This window comes from Ascaphus truei, chromosome 2, assembly GCF_040206685.1.
Source record: "Ascaphus truei isolate aAscTru1 chromosome 2, aAscTru1.hap1, whole genome shotgun sequence".
Classification (NCBI taxonomy): domain Eukaryota; kingdom Metazoa; phylum Chordata; class Amphibia; order Anura; family Ascaphidae; genus Ascaphus; species Ascaphus truei.
The window spans coordinates 113,144,331-113,165,778 of NC_134484.1; the positions used below are offsets into that span (position 1 = coordinate 113,144,331).

Consider the following 21,448-nt stretch of genomic DNA (forward strand, 5'->3'; position numbering starts at 1 on the left):
CCTCAAGCAGCACTGCGCTGGATGGTACAGGAACTGGAGAAGCCCAGCCCTGCCCTGCCAAGCCCGGCTTGGGAAGTGAGGGGGATAGAAAGGGATGGAGTAAGGGGGGCCGATCAAGGGGTGGCCAGGCCCCAGGGAACCCCAAGTCCCAACAGGCCCTTGACCCCTTCACTACCGATGCATTTTCTCTATATGTGGTCAAGGCAGTTTTAAGATTTTTGCAATACATTTTCAAGCAATGATTTGTGTGTCAGTTTTGTGATAAATCCTAATAACTGTTTTTTTTTTAAAAACAAGTTACACATGTATTTTGTGTTGGATCTAAATGCAAATTAGGTCATGTGACTTCACCAATCTCATGAATATGTATCAAATATTAGGATTTATTTTATTCTTTGCAAAGCAGTATGTAATATGGCGAGTCACATGTTATCTGAATGGGTCAGATCAAACACCATACTGCAGGGGCGCACAAACTTTTTTTGCTAAACACCCCTCCCCCTCCGCCTGCTCTCCAGCATTCTGCGCCCCCCTCATTACGTCACGTCACATGACCACGTGCCGTCTTTTGACGCTGCGTTGTCACCGGCAGAGTCAAGGTAAGTTTTAGAGTTGCAGGGGCCTCACGCGATCCCCCGGCATTTAATTTAAATGCCTCACGGAAGAGCGCAGGGCCTCTGCAACCACCCGCGCCCCGCCAGCGAAATCCAGCGCCCCCCACTTTGCACACCACTGCCATACTGAATAAACCTACTTTAAATCTACTGTAGGAAAATGTAACATTCAATGTGTTTCCTTTTTTATGTAGTTTATCGTTTTTACATGAGAAACGGATGGTAGATAGAGATGGGTAAACTTTTCGACAAAGTCCAAATCCTTTGCGAATATGGCATATCTTTGCAAGTTCCAGTTAGAGAAAAGTAGCCACTGTATGTTTTGTTTTTTTCATTGATAATGTTAAAATTCACTTAAAATGAAACCTTGCAGTTACAGTTTCTCCCTCTCCCTCTCTCATTCTCTCTCATTCCCTTCCCTCTCTCCTGAGAATTGCCCCTTACTATGAGAGATATAATGAAAATGGTGTTAGATGTGTAAATATTTATGCAACATATGTTTAGGGAAATGATTTTTACAGGAACCCTCAGAAACAATTGTACTCACAATATTCACTTACTGTAAGTAAACTAATCAATTCTGCTCATTGTATGCTTTGTAGCTTCTTGATTGTTTAAGTTGCATTTATTTTATAAAGAGTAGAGTTTATTCTTGAATCTGCTGTAATATATTAGCTTTGGGATTTTATCTCTCCATACCATGTGTCACTGAAGCATTATTGTAATGCATAGTATGCAAAATACATAAGATTTAAATTTGGATGTGTACATGGTATTCTGTTTGGATAAGTAGCACATAATGACTCTTCCCAAACTGGTTTGTTTGTTCCTGTTCTAAAGGTGGGAGCCATTCTGTCCAGTGATTTAAACAGATAATTGCTGTTTCCCTTTTTATGCTGTTTAAAATTTCCCAGAACTGACATAACTATGCTATACAGTATGGTAGCCTTGTGTACTTACAGTATGATACACAAGCATTACAGTATGATACACTGTACTTAGTGCAGAAAACCTAAGGATTTACCATATTCTATCCATGTGATTTTATTTATCAAGGAAGTAATACATTGAGAGTTACCTCTCGTTTTCAAGTATGTCCTGGGCACAGAGTTAAGACAAATAATACATGGTTACAAATACAGTTACATAAATTAACAGGGTATACATTATATACAAGACATTGCATGAACAGTTAAAAAAAAATATATATATTATAGGCGAATGAAAGTTACAGACCATTTGAATAGCAATATAAACTCTGCCCCATCCCTGAGTTATTGATAGTGAGGGATCTTGGGAGGAGTGCAGCGGGCATACAGATAAGAGAGACTAGCGATGCCAGGTCCCCCTTGGCTGCCCCACATACCTCCGCTGTGGCTGGGAAGCTGCGGCAGGCGCGGGTGCAGCTGACTGGGCGCGCGGACACCCAGCGGCAGGAAAAGAGGGAGCTCCGGAGGCTCCGCGGTGCACCCGGCTAGCGGGGCCGCCATGTTGGGGTTCGCGCATGCGCGCTGGACAACTTGCACATGCGCCTCAGAGTTGAGCCTCAGAGTTGCGGCGGCCATTACGGGGATGCGCGCATATGCGCAGTGCATGCATATAGCAGCGGCCATTACAGAAATGCTCTGCAGGGGAACTACATGTCCCAGTATGTTCTGGGAGATGGCTGCATGTGACGCTCAGCAGCTAATCGGGCTGCAGGGATAACGGGGAGACAGTTGGATACAATTGGCATGCTTGGACCCCGAGGAGTCAGTCGGAAGGGGAGCAGGGAGAGGACAGGTAGTGTCTAGGGAGATGTGCTTCCCAGGACTAGGCCTAGTTTGCCCCCCCTTAGGCCCCAGGCAGGCCCTGAGACCCAAACAGCTTCTGCGTGCTTTAGGGACAGGCCCCTCAGATAGGGACTGTAGGCGGACGCTCACAGAGGTATGCAAGGGAGTCTGGTTATAGTGAAATTAAATAAGGCTTTTATTGCGCCTGTTTCCTTAGCATCGGGAAACCATCCAAACAAGGGGTAAACAAAGCTTCTATTCACTTGGGAGTATTTCTAGTGAAATACTATGCAATCCACCACTCCCTTTAGATAAGCATGTCTCCCAGCCCCAAACATATAGCATGAAATGAACAGATATAAAAAAGTCTTATAAATGAAAGTCTTATCTGTTCCTTGTGGTTTGGAGGGAAAATCTTCTCTGTTCCTGGTTGCTACCTTTTCTTCAGGATTTGTCAGCATTCAGGTTTAGAAGTTTCCTCTGTGTCTTGCAAGCAGGCTCTTCTGGTACAGTAGACTCAAGACGTCTGTCTCCAAGTTCAGCTCAGGTGTGAGCTAAGGAGTCTCACTTCCTGTCTCAAAAGACAGGCTTTTCTAAGCAATCTAATCAGGCAGGTGGTGTTTGTTAATTGACTACCAGCAGTTAACCACCACACTGCTGGATTAGAGGCACATTACCTGAACAGGGATAACTCCCCTGTTACAGGGACATTGCCCCATTAGTTTGTAGTGTTAAGGACACAGCAGAGATGCTGCGCAGCACTTGCGGCGGGTGGTCTGGGACCAGATCACGATCGCAAGGCACAGACTTTCTTCATGGTGGGACACTCCAGCAGCAGTTCACCCCACGCTGAGGCAGACGCCATTGCGGACGACGACCACGTGGGACAGACTGATCATTCAATGGCCGGCGGTACCCGGGGGCTGGAGCTCCCGGCAGGTATCCAAGTCATCAAGTGCACCAACAAATTACACACGTTCTGGGGGTAGCGCTATCACACACTTTGGGGTGGGTTGTGGCTTCTGTGGACACCGGGTGTTTAGGTGCCCAGGCACCTCAGTACTTTGGGGGAAACCTCATCATGGTGTGGACAAGGTGGTTGGACAATGGAGCACTGCGAGTGGGACAGCTGTGCGATGTCCGCATAATATGTGTTATTGTGTTATCTGTGTTCAGTAAACCTGTTATTACAGTATATACCAGTGTGTGTGTTCATTGTATTGGGCCCTGTGAAGGGGTTATCCAGCACGGCTAGGATCCCTCACAGGTGGAGGCGCTGTCACCAGAACGAATCAGGTACACTCCAGGCTCCCTGCAGCGGAGGATTAGGCCTCCTGTGAGCCTATCAGGTAACGCACCACACGTAGTCACCCTGGACACGAGGGAGAGGGGGCTACATGTATACTGTAACAGAGTACCATAGAAGATGCAGCACACTTAACCAAGCCCCCCTTCCACCTCACACACATTCTGCTTCCATGTGGGTTGGGGTTCCACTCCCTTTGCTTTGATAGTAGATTATATGTTAAATTATAGTGCATTGGGAATTTATTTCAACCATCATTGGACCTTTATTATCCCACACATTTGATTTTTCCATTGAAGAATTTGATATCATCAATGTTGGCTAATGTATTTGAAGAAACTGGATTAAAATGTTGAACATAAAGGTATGTCACAGAAGGAGCATCTGAAATGAATATTAATGTGAAGCATTACATTTTTCATCATGTATATTCTTTGCTATTTTGTTACCTGTCCTACGGTAAAAGAGAGTAAGTCAGTGTCCTGAGAATTCAGGCCTCGTTTCCCAGTGTCTCCATTTTCTCCTTCTATGCAGAGGTAGACTTTACCAGTGCTGCCTGCATTCTTTTTATCTCCCGTTTGCACATAAATGGTATATTCTGTCACTAAAAGAGAAATAAAATACTACTGTTTACAATTCACAACTTCATCTGTGACTCGTAGGGTTGCCAGTTGTCCAGTATTGAACCGAACAGTCCTGTATTTGGACACTCTGTCCAGTAAAATATTAGAGGTAGTACTGGACATATATGTGGCTGGTATTACCTCTCTCGATATAGTGACTTGACCGGCTTGGGGGGCTGCGGGATTCCCCCTGAACAGGGAGAGAGCAGGGCTGTTACTAGGGGGCTGGTCAGCTTTCTCCATGTGGGTAATGCAGCCAATCAGGAGGAGACATTGGGAGCTTGGGGTTGGGGCTATGCATGCGTAATGCATCAAACCTTTCACCATCTGGCAACCCTATCTGTGAGTGGGTTTCAAAGTGAGAGGTAAAAAAAAGAACATAGATTACCAGGGAGGGGATCTTTGTCAGGATAGATGGCAGGGAGATCAACACAGTTTTCTTCATTAGGCTTCATCCAACAGTTAAAATTGAGCCACATCTCCTGGTTAGTACCAGTGTGCTTCATATGCATTGAAGAAAAATGCCAGGGTTTCTTTAGTTGTATTTTTGACCAAGAAACTTGTAGTTTGTAGATACAATCCAAATCTTTAAGTTCTTTCTATAAAAAAAAATTAAAATATGCAAAGTTAAACAGAGAAAGAGTATCCTGAAATGAATTGTACACCAGATACATCTGAAGTTTGATGTTTCTGGGACGTTGTGGAGTTCTTGAAGTTGTAAATGTATTCTTCTTGCTAGGTACATATAACAGAGTACCATAGAAGAAGCAGTATACTTAACCATGTCTCCTTCCCCCTCACACACATTCTGCTTCCCATGAGGGTTAGGGTTACACTCCCTAGGCATTCATAATAGATTATCTCTGACAGTATTTCAACCATTTGTGGGCCTTTAATCATCCATTTGATTTTACCAGTGAAGATTTGTATATACTGTAGTCATCGTTGGACAATGTTTTTGAAGCAAATGTATTCACATTCTATTTCTAACATCCTTTCCCATTTTGCCAACTATTTTTTTTTTCATTCTAGCTGTCACAGATGTTCAGATCCCCAATATCTTTTGTTTTCAGCTAGTTTCATAGTTAAATCCATTTCAATCAATAGTTTTAGTTGTTGCTCAAGGTCTATGAAGGATGTGTGCAGCTGGCTTTAAGGTATATATCTCTTGACTCGCAAAGAAAGATAAAGCTGGTACCTGTATAACATCCTTTAATATGGCTATAAATCATTAGCTATGAAGTCAGTGTCTATACTTTATGTTGTAAATATAAACTGAACTATAAATACTTTTTAGACATTAAAAAACATAAGCTCTATAGTTGAAATATGAGAATAAAAGTAGTATCCGTAGGATTTTAGTAAATCTGGTGAGCCACTATTTTAACATAAGGGATTTAAAGCCACTGACCATACTCACAAATATTGTGTCTTTGCATGTCATAAAATATGCCACACTAACACAAACATATCCAGTCTAGTAACCCTTCACCCTGAAAGTATAAACACAATAAATACAAATATATCAATTCAAAACAATTTTGATTGTTACCATACAGTGCTTCAAGTAGTCCCTCAAAACAAGCCTAAAAGTAGCCTTGAGCCCTAAGCGACAGGGCACCATGACTGATGGGACTAGGCTCCTTTTACCTTGAGGGGTTGGGCAGTGTCCTCCCTGGCTCTCTCCACTCTGGCGAGGAGGGGGATGGGGCTTGGGGGGTGGATGGACCAGGGAGATTATGTATAGCCTGTGGCACGAGCGGGAGGTCAGTCCATGCCATGCCAAGCATTTGAAATGTTCGCCGCTAAACTCTTCGATCCCTGCAGGCCTAGGATCGTGTGTGTCTTATATTTGTAGCCATGGCTGGTCCAGACTGCCTCTCTGCCTCCTGTCATGTAAGTCCTGATAGTTACAGGCTATGCCAGGCTATCCTAGGGGCATTGACCCCACTTCTCTCATGCTGACTCTCTGAGTGACAGAAGAGGTGGTGCCACAAGGGCCTGTGTATAACCAATAATGGGGCAGACCTTGTGCCCTCCCCTTATGGTGCATCTGAGAGGAAGTGCTACATTATAGGGAGTTCTCTTCCACCCCTCCTAGGGAGAAGAAGTGTGTTCTGCTCCTCCCGGCTGGGAGTGAGACATGCCAGTCAGTCCCTTCAGGGCTGACAGAGCAAGTTCAAGCTGAACCAAGGCCTCAATATTATACTAAGGCCCAAGCATCATCCAAAGGTCTGGGGCCCAGATCAATCCTCATGCATTCACTGTACTGCTAGCAGTGGCTGCTACCAATAAATCATCCCTTTTTTATATACCGCTGCCTGAGCTCTCAGTCTATTGGGTAGGGGTATGGATGGAATTTGCCCTAGTGGAGGACTGACTCTGGAAATCCTGGAGCCCACTGGAGCTGGAGGCGCTGACACCATGAGTGGAACATAAAGATCATCAAAAGCCTGTCCTGTTCCCCACACGATCGCAGAGCGCTCAGCTCTCCTGGACCCTCACAGGTATGACAGCACCAAAAACAGCAGTACATCTTCCAGAGGGGGGGGGGGGAAACAGGGCCACAATTGGAGCAGCTGCAGAGATGGCAGCAACAGGGCAGGCTTTCAGGACTTCTACAGCAGTGCAGTTTAGAGGACTTTGCTTGCATCTGATAGTAAAGAGGCCGGGACCGGCCCCTGATGCTACCCCAGGGACCCCGGGCACCCCACTGCATTAAGGAAGGAGTAGTCCCTCCCTGAGGTGACACCAGGGAGGAGGCTGCCTAAACCCTTACTAGAGAGACTTTGTTGGGGCGTACCCTGAGGGCATGTTACCAGGGTGCGTGGATACCCTTCATCATAGTCCAAGACAGGGGCAGGACAACCCTTACCACGCACCGTGAGGACCCCTCTGTACCTGTGCACAATGAACTGTGCAAGTTGGGGCGCACCCCGAGGGTATGGTACCGCGGAGCATGTCCCCTTCATCTTATTTTTGAACAGGGGCCAGGGCTCTTACAGTGTACCGTGAGGACCCTTGGGTACCTACACACAACAAATTGTGTTTCTGGGACGGGACCTTTCAGGCTCTGGGAATTATCCCGGGAGCGTGAACCCCATATCTGTTGTACAAGGGACGGGCCCCTTACAACGTACCATGAGGGACCTCGTGCCCCTTTATTATTCAGGACTGTGCTGCAGTTCAAAGTATGAGGAACGGGTCCCTGTGGCATCACTAGGGACCCTGTGTACCCAATTTCTCCACTGCTGTGGGCTCTAAAATGCCACCCACCGCATGTTTGTGTGTTCTACAGTGTCCAAAATAGCGCTCCCGCCAGAAAACCGGGACCGCATGGGATGCAAAACCAAAGTTGCAAGCTTTTCTGCAGATCAGTTGCAAGCTTTCGGCACCAAGTCAGCCGGAGCCATGTCACACTCTGCTCGGCACTGCCCTGACTCTTTCTCCACCCAGGGGTGGAGCAACCAACCAACCAGCCAATCGGAGCTACCTTGGTCTGGGAGGAGTCCGCAACCTGCTGGACCCACCTCATTTCCACGGAGCGGAGCACGAGTAAAGAGCAGTTATACAACCTCTCTTCTATTCTACCTCAATGGTTACCAGCAGAGCTACTGATAACCTGGAGGTTACTAACTATAACCTCCCAGGAGGTTATCTCGTCGTCCGGGTGAATGGCCAGATCCATCTGCAGTGCATCTGTCTGCACTGCCGGCTAACCGGAGGCCATGCCAGAATCAATGCGCGGTGCCAACACTGTAGCACCTTCTTCATGCGGCCTGCCAGCTCTGAGGCTCCCACCCTGTTCGTGCCAATTACTAAGGCCCAAGCATCATCCAAAAGTCTGAGGACCCAGGTTAATCCTCATGCATTTGCTGTACTGCTACCAATAAATCATCCCTTTTTATATATGCCTGCCTGAGCTCTCAGTCTATTGGGTAGGGGTATGGATGGAATTTGCCCTAGTGAGGGACTGACTCTGGAAATCCTGGAACCCACTGGAGCTGGAGGCGCTGACACCATGAGTGGAACATAAAGATCATCAAAAGCCTGTACTGTTCCCCACACCATCGCGGACCACTCAACTCTCCTGGACCCTCGCAGGTATGACAGCACAACAAACAGCAGAGAAGGGGGGGGGGGGAACAGGGCTGCATATACAATAAAAAACAGGATTTTGGGGTAATCAAATTGTACTGTAATTTCTGATAAATTGAAAACAACAGCTTTAAATCATTTGTTTTTACCCATATTTATACTTGACACTTGTTTGCTGGTCACACTAAATATTATATAATGTATCACCATAATTAAAACTCATTCATAACAATAACTCAAGCCAAAGGCAAAATCATTTGCGTTGAACTTCTTCAGGGTCCAGAGCAGAGAGTTGAGCTTAAGTTAAAAAAAAGGGGGCAGGAGTTGAGGAGGAGCTGGAAGTTGAGGTTGCGTTGAGGAGCTGGGAGTTTTTGTTATTAATGTGTTTTAAATAATGTTGATATAAAGAAGAACTTCTTAAAGAACAACTATGTAGGGCCCTAGTGATTCAAATTCTGCAAAATAAACAGTTTAAAAAAAAAGAGGATTTATAATTGCTGCTTTAAACACTCCCCAGGTATATTTTTGTTACTTGCAAAAAAATGTAAATAGCTCCAACACCTGCAGTAATTACATCTGAGTTACAAAAAAAAATGTTTTGGAAAGATCACAAAGGTGGCTATTTAAAAAAAATAAGCGATAACAATATTTTCTAAAGTAATATGTGTTCAAGGTAAACTTCTAGTACATATCCCTGTGAGAATGAAAGTAGAGGCTGAAAATAATGATGGGTCTAGTAAGTGGAACTGTGGCGTTAACACGTGTATGAGATGACAGAGCTAAATGTTCACCAAAACACATTTAAATACCTTAATCTGCGTTGTGTTTCCAGACATCTTTATTGTCAGCTTTTCTTTGCCCTTGTTCCCGTAAAAGACCATGAAAAACTGGGCTGGGCTCACCGAGCTGTCAAATTCAGACCCCACGATATCCATTATCCATAAGCCGGCTGAATGTGCATTAAGTTTGGGGCTCGTAGATAATCTCCTGCCTTGAAATAAAGAAAACAGCCAAATTGAAAGGAGAAGTTGGGAAGATATTTATTTGACATATTACAGGTTAAGACGGCTTGAACTAAGAAGTATCCATGGCAACAGCTTCCTAAAATTGCTCTGAACAAAGTCATCCTTTGTATTTGCTTTGCCAAATACACACAGCTTTGTCTATCCATCTTTATCTTTTTATACCTCCAATAGTTTATTGCTTTTGTGTCTTTTGAAATCGTCATTAGGAGAATTAAAAATACAGATGTCGGTGCATGAACACAAGGACGCCGTGTTCTGCTGTCATTCCCTTCTCGTTAACAAGTTTCACACGGTCGTAAGCAGAAAATAGTTGAAACAAATTGTTGTCATCCTACTTTCTTTTCTTTAACCCCTTCACTGCTTAAGCGTCCTAAGCAATCTGGTCTTTCATTTTAAGCCATTCCAAAGTCCATCCTATGCGCTTCATTGTATTTTTTTTTTTACAGTCCTTAAACCCCTCCCATTTATTGTTAAAATGATGGACACTATTATTTAGGGCTAACGTCTGAAAAACAGTACTTCTTTCCTTTGGGGTAAAACAAAATGTAAAAGGATTTGCATTGATATGTTTTTTTTTTGCTTTGGTGTACTGTATACAGTCACATATAAGGCCTGACCCAAACAGCAGTCCTCTAAAAAGTATGGAGTTTGAAATGCCATTGGATACTGGACAAGCTTACCACATTGTGGATTCATGATTTATGGTTTGTTGTATTGCACCCACTTTCTATTGGTTTAATCCCCACTTCTACCTACCCACTGGTGATCAAATAACTCGCAGCTTTTAAAAACATACATCTGAGTATTCTTCTCCATGCAGTATAACAGGGGTACTCCACTCCACTCCTCAAGCTCCCCACCCCCCCCCCCCCAACTGGTCAGGTTTTCAGGATATCCCAGTTTCAGCCCAGGTGGCTCAATCATTGAGCCACCTGTGCTGAAGCAGGGTCTGATTGAGCCACCTGTGCTTAAGCAGGGGCCGATTTAGCCTCCTGTGCTGAAGCTGGGACTGATTGAGCCATCTGTGCTGAAGCTGGGACTGATTGAGCCACCTGTGCTGAAGCAGGGACTGATTGAGCCACCTTTGCGGAAGCAGGGACTGATTGAGCCACTTGTGCTGAAGCTGGGATATCCTAAAAAAAATCTGACCTGTTGGGGGGGGCTTGTGGACCCCTGCCTTATGAGAGAGAGGTTCCGCTAGTAAGACAAGGTTGAGATGCATAGCTAGTATTAGACCTGTCTTTGGGTGTCGCCTTAGGAGTTTGAATATTTTTTGTGTTAAACTATGTAACTAAATAACCTCTTTTTTAAATGAAGAAATAACAAAGATTTAGTGATATTGAATATTACATTTTATGCAGCATGTTAACATGAGTTCAAAGGTTGTGGATTGTTTTCTATAACTCTAAAAGTGATTTTAATTATTATTTTATGTTATGTATTCGTCACTTATATACAAATATATATTGCATATGTTTATAGGTAGGAATAAAAGGGGATTTATCAACCTTGTATACTACGATAGATAACAAATTCCAGCTTTATTTTAAAAGGAAATTATTTACATTGAATGTGGTCAGCGTTTTTCTTTACATCATTTTAAAAAATAAAGCCCTTTAAGTTCAGCTTTCATAACGGTCCGACGTTTCCAATCAATTTATTGGGATATATATTTCCTTTTTACTGTTGTTTAATTCAGTCTTTAGATGTACAACCTGCCTTTGTATTTAGTTACCTGCGTGCATTTATCACAGTTATTACAGTGGGTAAACAACGTAATTGCAAGCAGCAATAACATTAAAATTAAATGCTAAAGAACAGGTAAAATTAAAGGTAGATACGAAAATGAAATGTGAAATAATAAAATGGAGATAAGATAAGACACGCGAAGAGTAGAATGTAAGTTCCAGAAAACCATGGCTTCAAGTGAGAAATTACATTACCTTTAGAACATTGTCTGTGTTAAGACTGATAAGGGGACTGCGAGAGAGCATGACTATGCTGAAAAGGGAAAGGAAACATGATATGCGAGACTAAGAAACAGGCCGCAGTACAACAGTGAAAGTGTTACATTATACTATGTTATATTCATCGCACAAAATATTAATTATCAGAACTTGAAAAAACAAAAGTGCCTTCAAAATGTCTGTATATAAAAGTAATGCTTATTCAAGATGTACATCACAATGTCAGAAAACGTTAGCGTACATAGAACTAAAAATAAATACCTATTGTGTGGAGTTTGCAAACTGTTTGACATGTTCCTATGTGGCTGTCCAGCCAGTTCCAATACGGAAATACCCATTCGCTAACAGAGTTTTGAGTTTCCTGTACAGTCACCATCTTCAGGTACATCCCAGCTCCATATCCCTCGCAGTCATGTCCAAGGACTACCTTTTTGAGCTGCCCCAGAGAAACTGCTTCCAAAACGAATGAATCAGTCTAAAAGTTAAAATAGTTTTAATATCAGGAATGAATGTCTGCAAAACTGAAAGTATAAAAGCATAGTGCTAATTTTGTAATGATACTTTGGGGCTTATTCTGTAAGCTTAGTTAGTGCTGTACCGAGCGATCTGCATGGAAAGCCCCATTGACTTGAATGGGACTTTCCGTACAGAACGCACGGTAAAACAGAATTTACAGAATAAGCCCCTTTGAGTATTTATCCTTCTGGTGTGTGTATAAGCCCCAATTCATCTTCTGCCTTTTCTAATAGATATAGCTCTTGTTTGCCTAATGGATATGTCCAAAACCCGCATGCAGAGCAATATTATCTTGGTTACAGTAAAGATTAGGAAGACTAATAAGATGGACTATTCATGACATGTTCCTTTCTTTCTAGAGGGGAATGGAATACAGGCAAGCTCCTCTCTTCCCTAACTATTGTTATGGGTTAGTTACTGCATCCCATAAAGTGTGAATGCTGATTTTTAATAGACATTGAATTGTTTAACACTTACCTTTTATATTTTTATTAATTAAAACTGTTATGCAATAGGCAGTTTTGCGCTTTTCTTTTATACTGTATGTACTGTGAGAGGATTTGGATACCTCAGACGGAGAGCTGAATACCCTCCAACAGAAGAAGACCAAGGACATCTTAATCCACTGGTTCACTCCACTTAAACAACCCACACTAAAATAATTAATGGCCTCCATGCTGCCAAAGACAGAGGGCCTTACACTCTTCTCATATTATTCGACCTGTCTGCAGAATTTGATGCTGTGGATCACCCTCTTCTTCACATTCTCCATGCATACAGATTGGACTTACACACATACAGAAACGAATATTTTTGGGGATATCACCACCAATTGCTGGATTGAATTTGAACATTTTTTGTGACCATTTTTATTTTTGCATCACTATTCATCTTTGTATTATAGTACAATAGACAAAAAAGAAAAACAGTTCCAGCAACTTGGGACGCCCCTAACTGGAGTCTGGGAAGGTACCCGGTAACTAAGCTGGGTGCTAGAACAAAAAAATCTGGTCAAGATGTAATGGTCATAGAAAAACAGAGTCAAGCATGCCAAAAAGTAACAGCGTTCAATGGGTTGCAAAAAAGGTCATTTTAATTATTTAAAGAAGTCATTGTAGCATCCAACGTTTTGGTGCATACAAGCACCTTAAACGTGTATTGAAGTACACACACTACTTTATTTGGGATATGAAACACCTTCTATATCACACTTTGTCTACCTCAGGTTAGACCTTTTTTTACCACACAGTTTTTAATAATTTATTCACATTGTTTAGTAGAGAATTCTTAAGAGTGCACCATTTATTTTGTTTCTCCCTTTTTTTTTTAATAGTCTTTTTTTTTTTAATAGACATGTTATTTTTACATGAAAACTCAATGAACAAGTTCTCAAAACCAATACAGTTCCTGTATGTATGGTGCTTAGAGGGGAAAAAAGAATAGACCGTTGTCTATTTTTGCCAAAGGGTTAGGTTTTCTAAAACAAAATATATCGACGAAGCTCTTATATTATCATAGAAGACATATATAAAGATCATTAATTGTCTACAATTTACGTAAACTAACTGAGTGTCATTAACAAAATAAATATAGAAACAAAGAAATAAAATAAAGAACATATGGGTAACATGGAGATAAGTGTTAATAACAATAAACACATTATAACCACTTCGTCCCCAGTTCGCCAAATTTGGTGTATATTCATTATTAACTTTTAAAAGCTAAATTGTTTCTTTGGAGCAACTGAAATAAAACTTTGCTCTTATAGAGGTTATTCGTTCTGATTGTATTAGGAAAATGTCATCTTTTACTTTCTTCCCGTTTGATAATGTTTCAATAGCATGGACATAGTCAGCACCTCCCCCCAGAATCTCTGCTCTGGGTGCCTGTGTGCTGTGCACAGGGCCGCCACAGGGGGGGTCTGCCGGTGTTGGCGTCCCGGGCCCGGTGAGTCAGGGGGCCCGGCCACCCACGGCCGCCACCGGGCCGTGTTTCAGAAAGAAAAAAAAAAGAGAGGGGATCCAATCAGGGCCCTCCTCATGGGCGGGGAGTGGGACTGACTAGCAGCTAATATAAGCAACTGCACAGGCGGGAGAAGCGTGTTTCAATGTTCCTGGCTGTGCAGCTGCTTATTCAAATACAACACAAATGTTAAGTACATGCTGACTGTTATCTGTACTGTGTTTGTCTGTCTTAATCTGTTTCACCCTCACTGTTGTGTGTTTGTCTGTGTACTGCATACTCTATTCAGTTTTTTTGGCTCAGTCGTGTCGTGTGTCCGTCCCGTCCTAACTTCCCCTGTCCTTCCTACCTCCCCCCCGGCATCCATCCTCCATGGGCCTTTACGCACACTCCCCAGTCAGCGCCCAGGCGGCTCTTGTTAAGACACCCCACGGGCCCCACCCGGGCAGCAGGCCCTGCCGGGCCCCCCTCCCTATACCGGTTACCCATATCGCTGTCCCGGTTCCCTCTCCACCCCCACCAGCATCCTCCTTCCCCCCCCCCCACGGGCATCCACCCTCCCGAATCCCGCCCCGCATACACTTTCCTTTCCCCCTACCGGCATCAAGCAGCAGACCATCCTCCGCGACTGCGTCCTACGCGCTACTCCTCCTACAGCTCAACAGTTTTGGTCCTAGCGCTGGCTGCACACGCTGCCCTCCCCAGCCTCATCCAGATGGCTCTGCACCCCCCCTACTGGCATCCACATCACCTTTCCCCCCCCCAGCATCCACATTCCCCCTCCCCCCGGCATCCACCTTCCCCTCCCCCCCCCTCCCGGCATCCACCTTTCCCTCCCCCCCCCTCCCGGCATCCACCTTTCCCTCCCCCCCCTCCCGGCATCCACCTTTCCCTCCCCCCCCTCCCGGCATCCACCTTCCCCTCCCCCCACGGGCATCCACCTTCCCCCCACCGGCATCCACCTTCCCCTCCCCTCCCTACCGACATCCACCTTCCCCCCCACACCTACCGGCATCCACTGGACCCGGCCTGATCATCCACAAGGTAAGTCTTTTTTATATAAGTATTGTGGGGGTCTTTTTAATATGTATTGGGGGGCTTGGGGGTATTGTTATATGTATTGGGGGCTTGGGGGAATTTTTATATGTATTGTGGAGCTTGGGGGAATTTTTATATGTATTGTGGGGCTTGGGAGAATTTGTATATGTATTGGGGGCCTGTGTGAATTTGTATATGTATTGGGGGGCTTGGGGGAATTTGTATATGTATTGGGGGCCTGTGTGAATTTGTATATGTATTGGGGGCTTGGGGGAATTTTTATATGTGTTGGGGAGGGTTGTTTTTCTTTTATGTGATATGTATATATGTGTGTGTGTAATATATATATGTATGTGTTATATGTATGTGTTATATGTATTGGGTAGGTGGGTTTATTGTATGCATTTGGTGGGGAGGTTGTATATATTTGGGGGGTGGAGATTTTTTTAATGTACAGTATTTGGATGTGGGAAGTTTTTTGCATTGGGCGGTGGGAAGTTTTTTGGTATATATCTTGTGGGGTTAATTGTGTGGGGGGGAGGGAATGAGTGAGCGTGGGGTAATTGACGGAGGGAGAGGAGGTGAGTGAGGAAAAGAGGGAGTAAGAGTGAGACGCAGGGGAGAGAAATACATGCGAGACAATAGAGTGAGAGGGGGTGAGACGGAAGGGAGAGAAATACATGGGAAAGGGGGTGGTGAAAGAGAGGGGGCTCGTGAGGTGTGAAATGGGGGGGGGGCAGGCAAAATCGCCGACATGGGGGAGGGGCCCGCTTAAAATGTTTGTCCCGGGCCCCACGATTTCCGGTGGCGGCCCTGGCTGTACAGCTGACTTCTCTTTACCTCAGATTCTCTAGGAGAGAACATCTGAGTCACAATAAAGTTGGCGGCCAAAGATAATGTTACAGCTGCTCTGTTATTGGTCTTGGGTAAAGTATTTCAGATGAATGTTGAACCATTTCCATCTTCACACGTTACCGTCTCTCATAGCTTCACCTTCGCATAATCCCACTTATTTCTTCCCCAACGCCAACTCCTTCAAATAATAAACAGCTATCCGAAACACAAAAACCATCATATCCTATAGATAGAGTATCATACCCTATCTTTCCACTTACCTTTCTTTAATGATTGTAAACTCCTTGGGGCAGTGCCCTCCTTACCTACTGTAACAATGTATTAATGTTTACCTTATTATTTTTGTCCTCCAACCCTATTGTACTACGCTACGAAATATATTGGAGTGTTATAAATAAATAAATAATAATAATCAGACCCCATTTGTTTTCTTTAGCCATTAAAGTTGCTGTTTTATCTAGTTGCATTAATTTCAAAATGATTTTATACAATAAGGTGAATGTAGGTGGTGTTTCCCTTATCTACTGATAACAAATAGATTTCCTTGCAACAAAAGAAGAGTTCTGCTACCATTGGGATTTGTACTTTTTTTCCTATTTAAATGACATCATGGGATTACATTCCCAAATAATAAGATACGAGAATTCATTTTCTTTTAATTTTCCCTACTTTAGCAATGAACCTTGTTACTTGGGTTCTAATACTGCATATACATTTTGGAACATTCTCACATAAAATGTCTTAAGTTGCTTTTGGGTGAATTTTTGTCCTTTGCCTTGGTGTTCTTAAAGATAATGTTAAATCAGACTCTGTGGGACAGTTTGTATTGAGTTTCTGATTGGATTATTTTACATGTCCCATTTAGGTCTACAAATACTGTAGCTCTTCTAGTTCCTGAATTTCTGGAAAAAAAGTTTTCTAATTGACTTCCATGTAATGATAGCGGCCCAAACAATAGGTTGTTTTTTATAGTTGTACTTGGGTCTCTCCATGAAAACTGAAGTGAGTGCACTGATACCATGTGTTCTTCAATATTACTATTAGTGTATAAATCCCTATTTAATAGCCAGTCTCCTACATGTCTTAATAAACATGCTAGATTATACAGTATATTCGAATGTCATGTAAATTGGGGCCTTCTGGCTTTTTTCAGAATGACTGTTTTTTGTGACATTCTATGTCTTCCCCTTTTCAGATATACTTAGAGATGGCATTATTTATAGTGTTTCTCTTTGTTTGATTAGGATTAGAATAATCTGCTTTGGGTACAATAATTTAGAAAAATATGACCATTTTAATGACATCTCCCTAAAAGCAAGAGATCTCACTCCACCTAAGTTGTTCTGAAATTCTTTTAATGATTGGGCTTAAATTGTTGGCGTACAGCTTTGATATGTCTGTGTCAAAGTAGACTCTTTGATATTTCATGGGTTTAGATGACCAATTAACAGGAAGAGTCCTACGTGTTTTTTTTATTTAATGTATCTCCAGTACTTCCGTTTTGAATATTTATTTTAAAACCGGAAATACTATCACATTCTCTCAATAGTCAATTCCAAATTAAGTTAATTTTGCACCAAGTAAAAAATCTTATTAGTGCAATTTTAAGATGGAATGCATCGAGATTGCGTAAGTACTTTACCAGGTGCAATATTTTACCCAAAGTTAGGATGCGGGAATTAACCGTGACCGTTAATAATGTGTTAATACCAGCATCACGATCGCATTAACACTAATAATACTATTTATATCATTGGCTTCTGTAATATCTATTGTTACAGAACCCTATGGTGGAAATGACATTAACCCATTGGCTGCCTGTGGCTACCAAGGTGTACCATAGGCATCAAAGGAGTTAATACAATTCATAAAATACACTACCTACCCCCCTTGGCTAATTTAATGGCTAGTATACTTCACTAACCGCTAAGGTAACCAAAGGGTTGACCCATACAACCACCACCCCCCCCACCCCTGGGGACCTAACCCCCCTCCCAGGGGCAACTATACCTTCCCACACTCACCCCCAAGAAACTCACCAACCTCTGTACGAATGGCCAATAGCCATATTAGCCGAATGTGGCTAATTGGGCTGTTGTCCATTCCAAAAAAAAACATTTATTTTTATTTTTTAAACTACCTACATACACTAAAACCAGTAAATATTTCCCCAGAAGGTCTGACATCACATGGTACATCACACAATCAGGTTGGTTGTTTGGTATCATATGGTTACCACACTTATGTCATCTAAAAGTGTGGCAACCACACCTCAATCAAAATTGGTTGATGTACGAAATGACGTCAGACCTTTACGGACAGCCCAGGCCCTATGTAAGGCTGGCCCCTCTCAGAAAACCGGAAGTCACTGAAGAGGCCACATCCAGTCGCTGAAGATAGAAAAGGATAAAGAAGAAGACAGCTTTAAAGAAAAGAAGATAACAAAAATACTTACAGAAGACTCTTCTTGAAGTAACAGTGGGTCGAGGACTTAGTGGTACATTGAGTATTTCACATCATCAATTCAGAATGGTAATGGATTGCAAATTGGCCATTGAGCCTCGATTTATTTTGAACTTTGATTTTTTTAGCCATTGAAATTAGTATTTACTTTTCAATTAACCTGCTTTGTCCCTAGTGGGAGTTTGTTGTCCTGCTATAAAGTATATGTTACTAGCGTTCCAGGTGGAACATATGGAACGCAAAGTTTAAAGAATGATGTAATCACGCCTTGTTGATTAGCAGACTGCCTCTGCATTACATTTTTACTTCCGGTTGATCCCGGAACCATTTGTGAGTCACCCAGGTTTGGAGGTCGTTCATTCTTATTGTATTCGGTGGGGTACATAAGGCAGGATGTTATGGTATTTTGTTGATTCACCAATCTGACAAAGGGCCCAAGTGGCCAGAAATGTATCATCTGCATGTTTTCTTGTACAAATTAAATGCAGCACCTGCTTTTAAAATACCACCTTATGTGTGAACACCATCCTTGTAAGGACTATCGTAAGTACAGTGATTTTTTTTCCTATTGAGTGCTGCCGTCATCTCTATTTTTGTAATGTATTTTTTTTACAAATGTATTTTTTAATTGCTTTTCACTGGCCAAAAGTCTTATTAGCCACATTTGGCTAATTGGACTATTGCCCTTTAGTCTAGTGGGGGGTGGGAGTAGTTGCCCCGGGGTGGAACTAGTTGCCCCAGGGTGGGTGGCTAGGCCACCAAGGTGGGAGTATGCTAGTGGTAACCCCTTGATTACATGAGTTGTTAGTAGAGCATTGCATGGCCTAGTTAGCCACATTGGCAATGTTTTACTATAGTAGCAAAAAAAGGATAAGTACTTTCCTTGCACTACCGTTGTTCCAAAATGGTTTTCAATACAGTTTACTGTGGTGCGTAGCGTCTCCATGACGAGATTCCCCAACCAGCACTATGTTAATGTTCTACTAGCTACTAAGGTAGCCACTGGGGGGGGGGGGGCAGTTAGTGTATTTTTTAAATTGTATTAACCCCTTTGATGCCTACTGTACAACTTGGTAACCAAAGGCATCAAAGGGGTTAAATTTATTTCTACCATAGGGTTCTGTAATAATAGATATCACAGAAGCCTATGATAGAAATAGTATTAATGCAGCTGGAGTTCATAGTAGAGACATATAAGACGTAATGAGATGCTTCTATTAAAAAGGGCATTTGTAGCAGGGATTTTGAAAGTGAAGGTGCTTGATTATAAAGGAGAGAGGTGGGAGACAAGGAGATCAGATAAAGGAATGTTGCAGTAATCATTACAGGAGAGCACAAGGGCATACATTAGTGCTTTAGTGGTAGTGGAACATAGGGAGGGACATATCTTCGCATATCTTGTATATAATGTATACCCTGTTCACTTATGTAACTATGTATTTGTAACCATGTATTATTTGTCATCATAACTATGCCATGACATATTTGAAAACGAGAGGTAACTCTCAATGTATTACTTCCTGATAAAACATTTTATAAATAAATACATGTTATGAAGAAAGAAACGGGAAGATTTAGTAACAGCGTTTATACATAAGGACAAGAAAAGGGAGGAGCTGAATGTAACCCCTAGGCAGCGTGCTTGCGGGACTGGGTGGATAGTAGTGTTATTGACTAATAGAGAAGGGAACCATGGGCCTGGTTTGGGAGGGAATATGAGAAGCTCTGCCTAATCCATGATAAGCTTGAGGTGACAAAGGGCCTTTCAGGCCAGGATTGCTGGTAGGCTCTCTGTAATTTTTGACTGGACTACAGGTGTAAATAATATAGTTGTGTATCATCAGCATAGAGATGATAGGTGAATCCCAAGGAGTCAATGAGGTCACCCTCTAGATTGTAAGCTCTCATGAGCAGGGCCCTCACCTTCTGTATCTGTTAGCGCTTGTTTGTCCTTACTTGTACTGTATGCCATTCTGTTAATGAAATTGATGTCACTCTGTACCCCTACTGTACCCAGATGCGGATTCCGTTGGTGCTTTATAAATAAATAATAATAATATTGAGAGGAAAGTAAGGGGTCTAAAACAGACTTGGGGTACAACTACAGAGTTTCGTAGAGGTTGAGGAGTTGGCATACATGACATTGAAGGAAAAGTAAGAGAGGAAGGAGAAGAACTAGGGGAGAGCAGTGCCACGGATGCTAAGAGATTGAAGAATATGTTGGAGAAGAGAGTGGTTAATTATCCATTATTGAGAATGCCTGTACTACCTTGCATGATAAATATTTGCTTTTCCTTGTAATACACTATAAGCAACTTTTAAACTATAAGAAAATGCTACAAAGCTGAGGTACCCAAAAAACTGCAGTCTTTTCCTAAGTCGGTAGACCTTTTAAAAAAAATGTCCTTTATGAACTTTATATATACAAGAGTATAGCTGTGCTACATATTTAACAACTTTTAATTACTTTTTTAACTACATATTTCAAACCCTTCCTTGAGGAGCTGCAGACACAACAGATGACCAAGGAATTAAGTCCCGTGGTCAGATTTGTGGAATCCAATGCGCCAATTCAGCAATCCGTTGACAGAAGTTTGAAGAAACTTCTTTGCTGGCGCCTACAGTGTTTTAATGGGAAAAACGTCTTGCCTTGTAACGAAAAACCGTAACGAAAGTAACGTCACACTACTAATGGGTGCACGCCCATCCCGCGTGGCCGTTGCGCACGTGCATGCTCATAAAATCAGCATTCCAACCCGTACAGAGGTTAGAGTAAACGCATGCGCAAAAGAAGAGGTTGTGGGCCGCAGCGTGCATGCGCAGAAAAGGAAGTTGTAAACCCTGTTGCTCATGCACAAAAGCACATGTCCACTAACAGCGCGGCCGCAGAACCGCGGGAGCCGTGCGTGTGCACAGGACCGCCCGGAGCCATGCGCGTGCACAGGACCGCCTGGTGTCATGCGTGCGCGCAAGACTGCCTGACACTGTGCACAGGTGCAGGACACCAGACATCAGGCGCAACTTCCCTGATCAGCTGCCTGGACCACTTCCTATGCCTGCCTCACACCGAACTCTCTGCTGCACAGATGGCCCCCCTCCCTTCTCAATAAGGTCACCAGCACAACCCTTCCCAATGCTATACAGTCACATACACACAAACACTGTCACACACATACACACACACACACACACACAGTGTCACACAAGCA

At 42.9% G+C, this 21,448-nt stretch overlaps 1 protein-coding gene across 3 annotated transcripts in view; it reads right to left on the reverse strand.

The window, feature by feature from the left end:
* RP1 (RP1 axonemal microtubule associated) overlaps window positions 1–21,448 on the reverse strand; it is a 452,067-nt gene that overhangs the window by 168,330 nt on the left and 262,289 nt on the right. For all 3 annotated transcript variants that reach the window (XM_075584311.1, XM_075584310.1, XM_075584309.1), the window contains 4 exons: window positions 11,667–11,880; window positions 9,223–9,404; window positions 4,704–4,914; window positions 4,142–4,296 (listed from right to left, as the gene is read on the reverse strand). In XM_075584311.1, coding sequence (XP_075440426.1) covers window positions 4,142–4,296; window positions 4,704–4,914; window positions 9,223–9,404; window positions 11,667–11,880 — 762 coding nt within the window. The remainder of the gene's footprint in view (window positions 1–4,141; window positions 4,297–4,703; window positions 4,915–9,222; window positions 9,405–11,666; window positions 11,881–21,448) is intronic.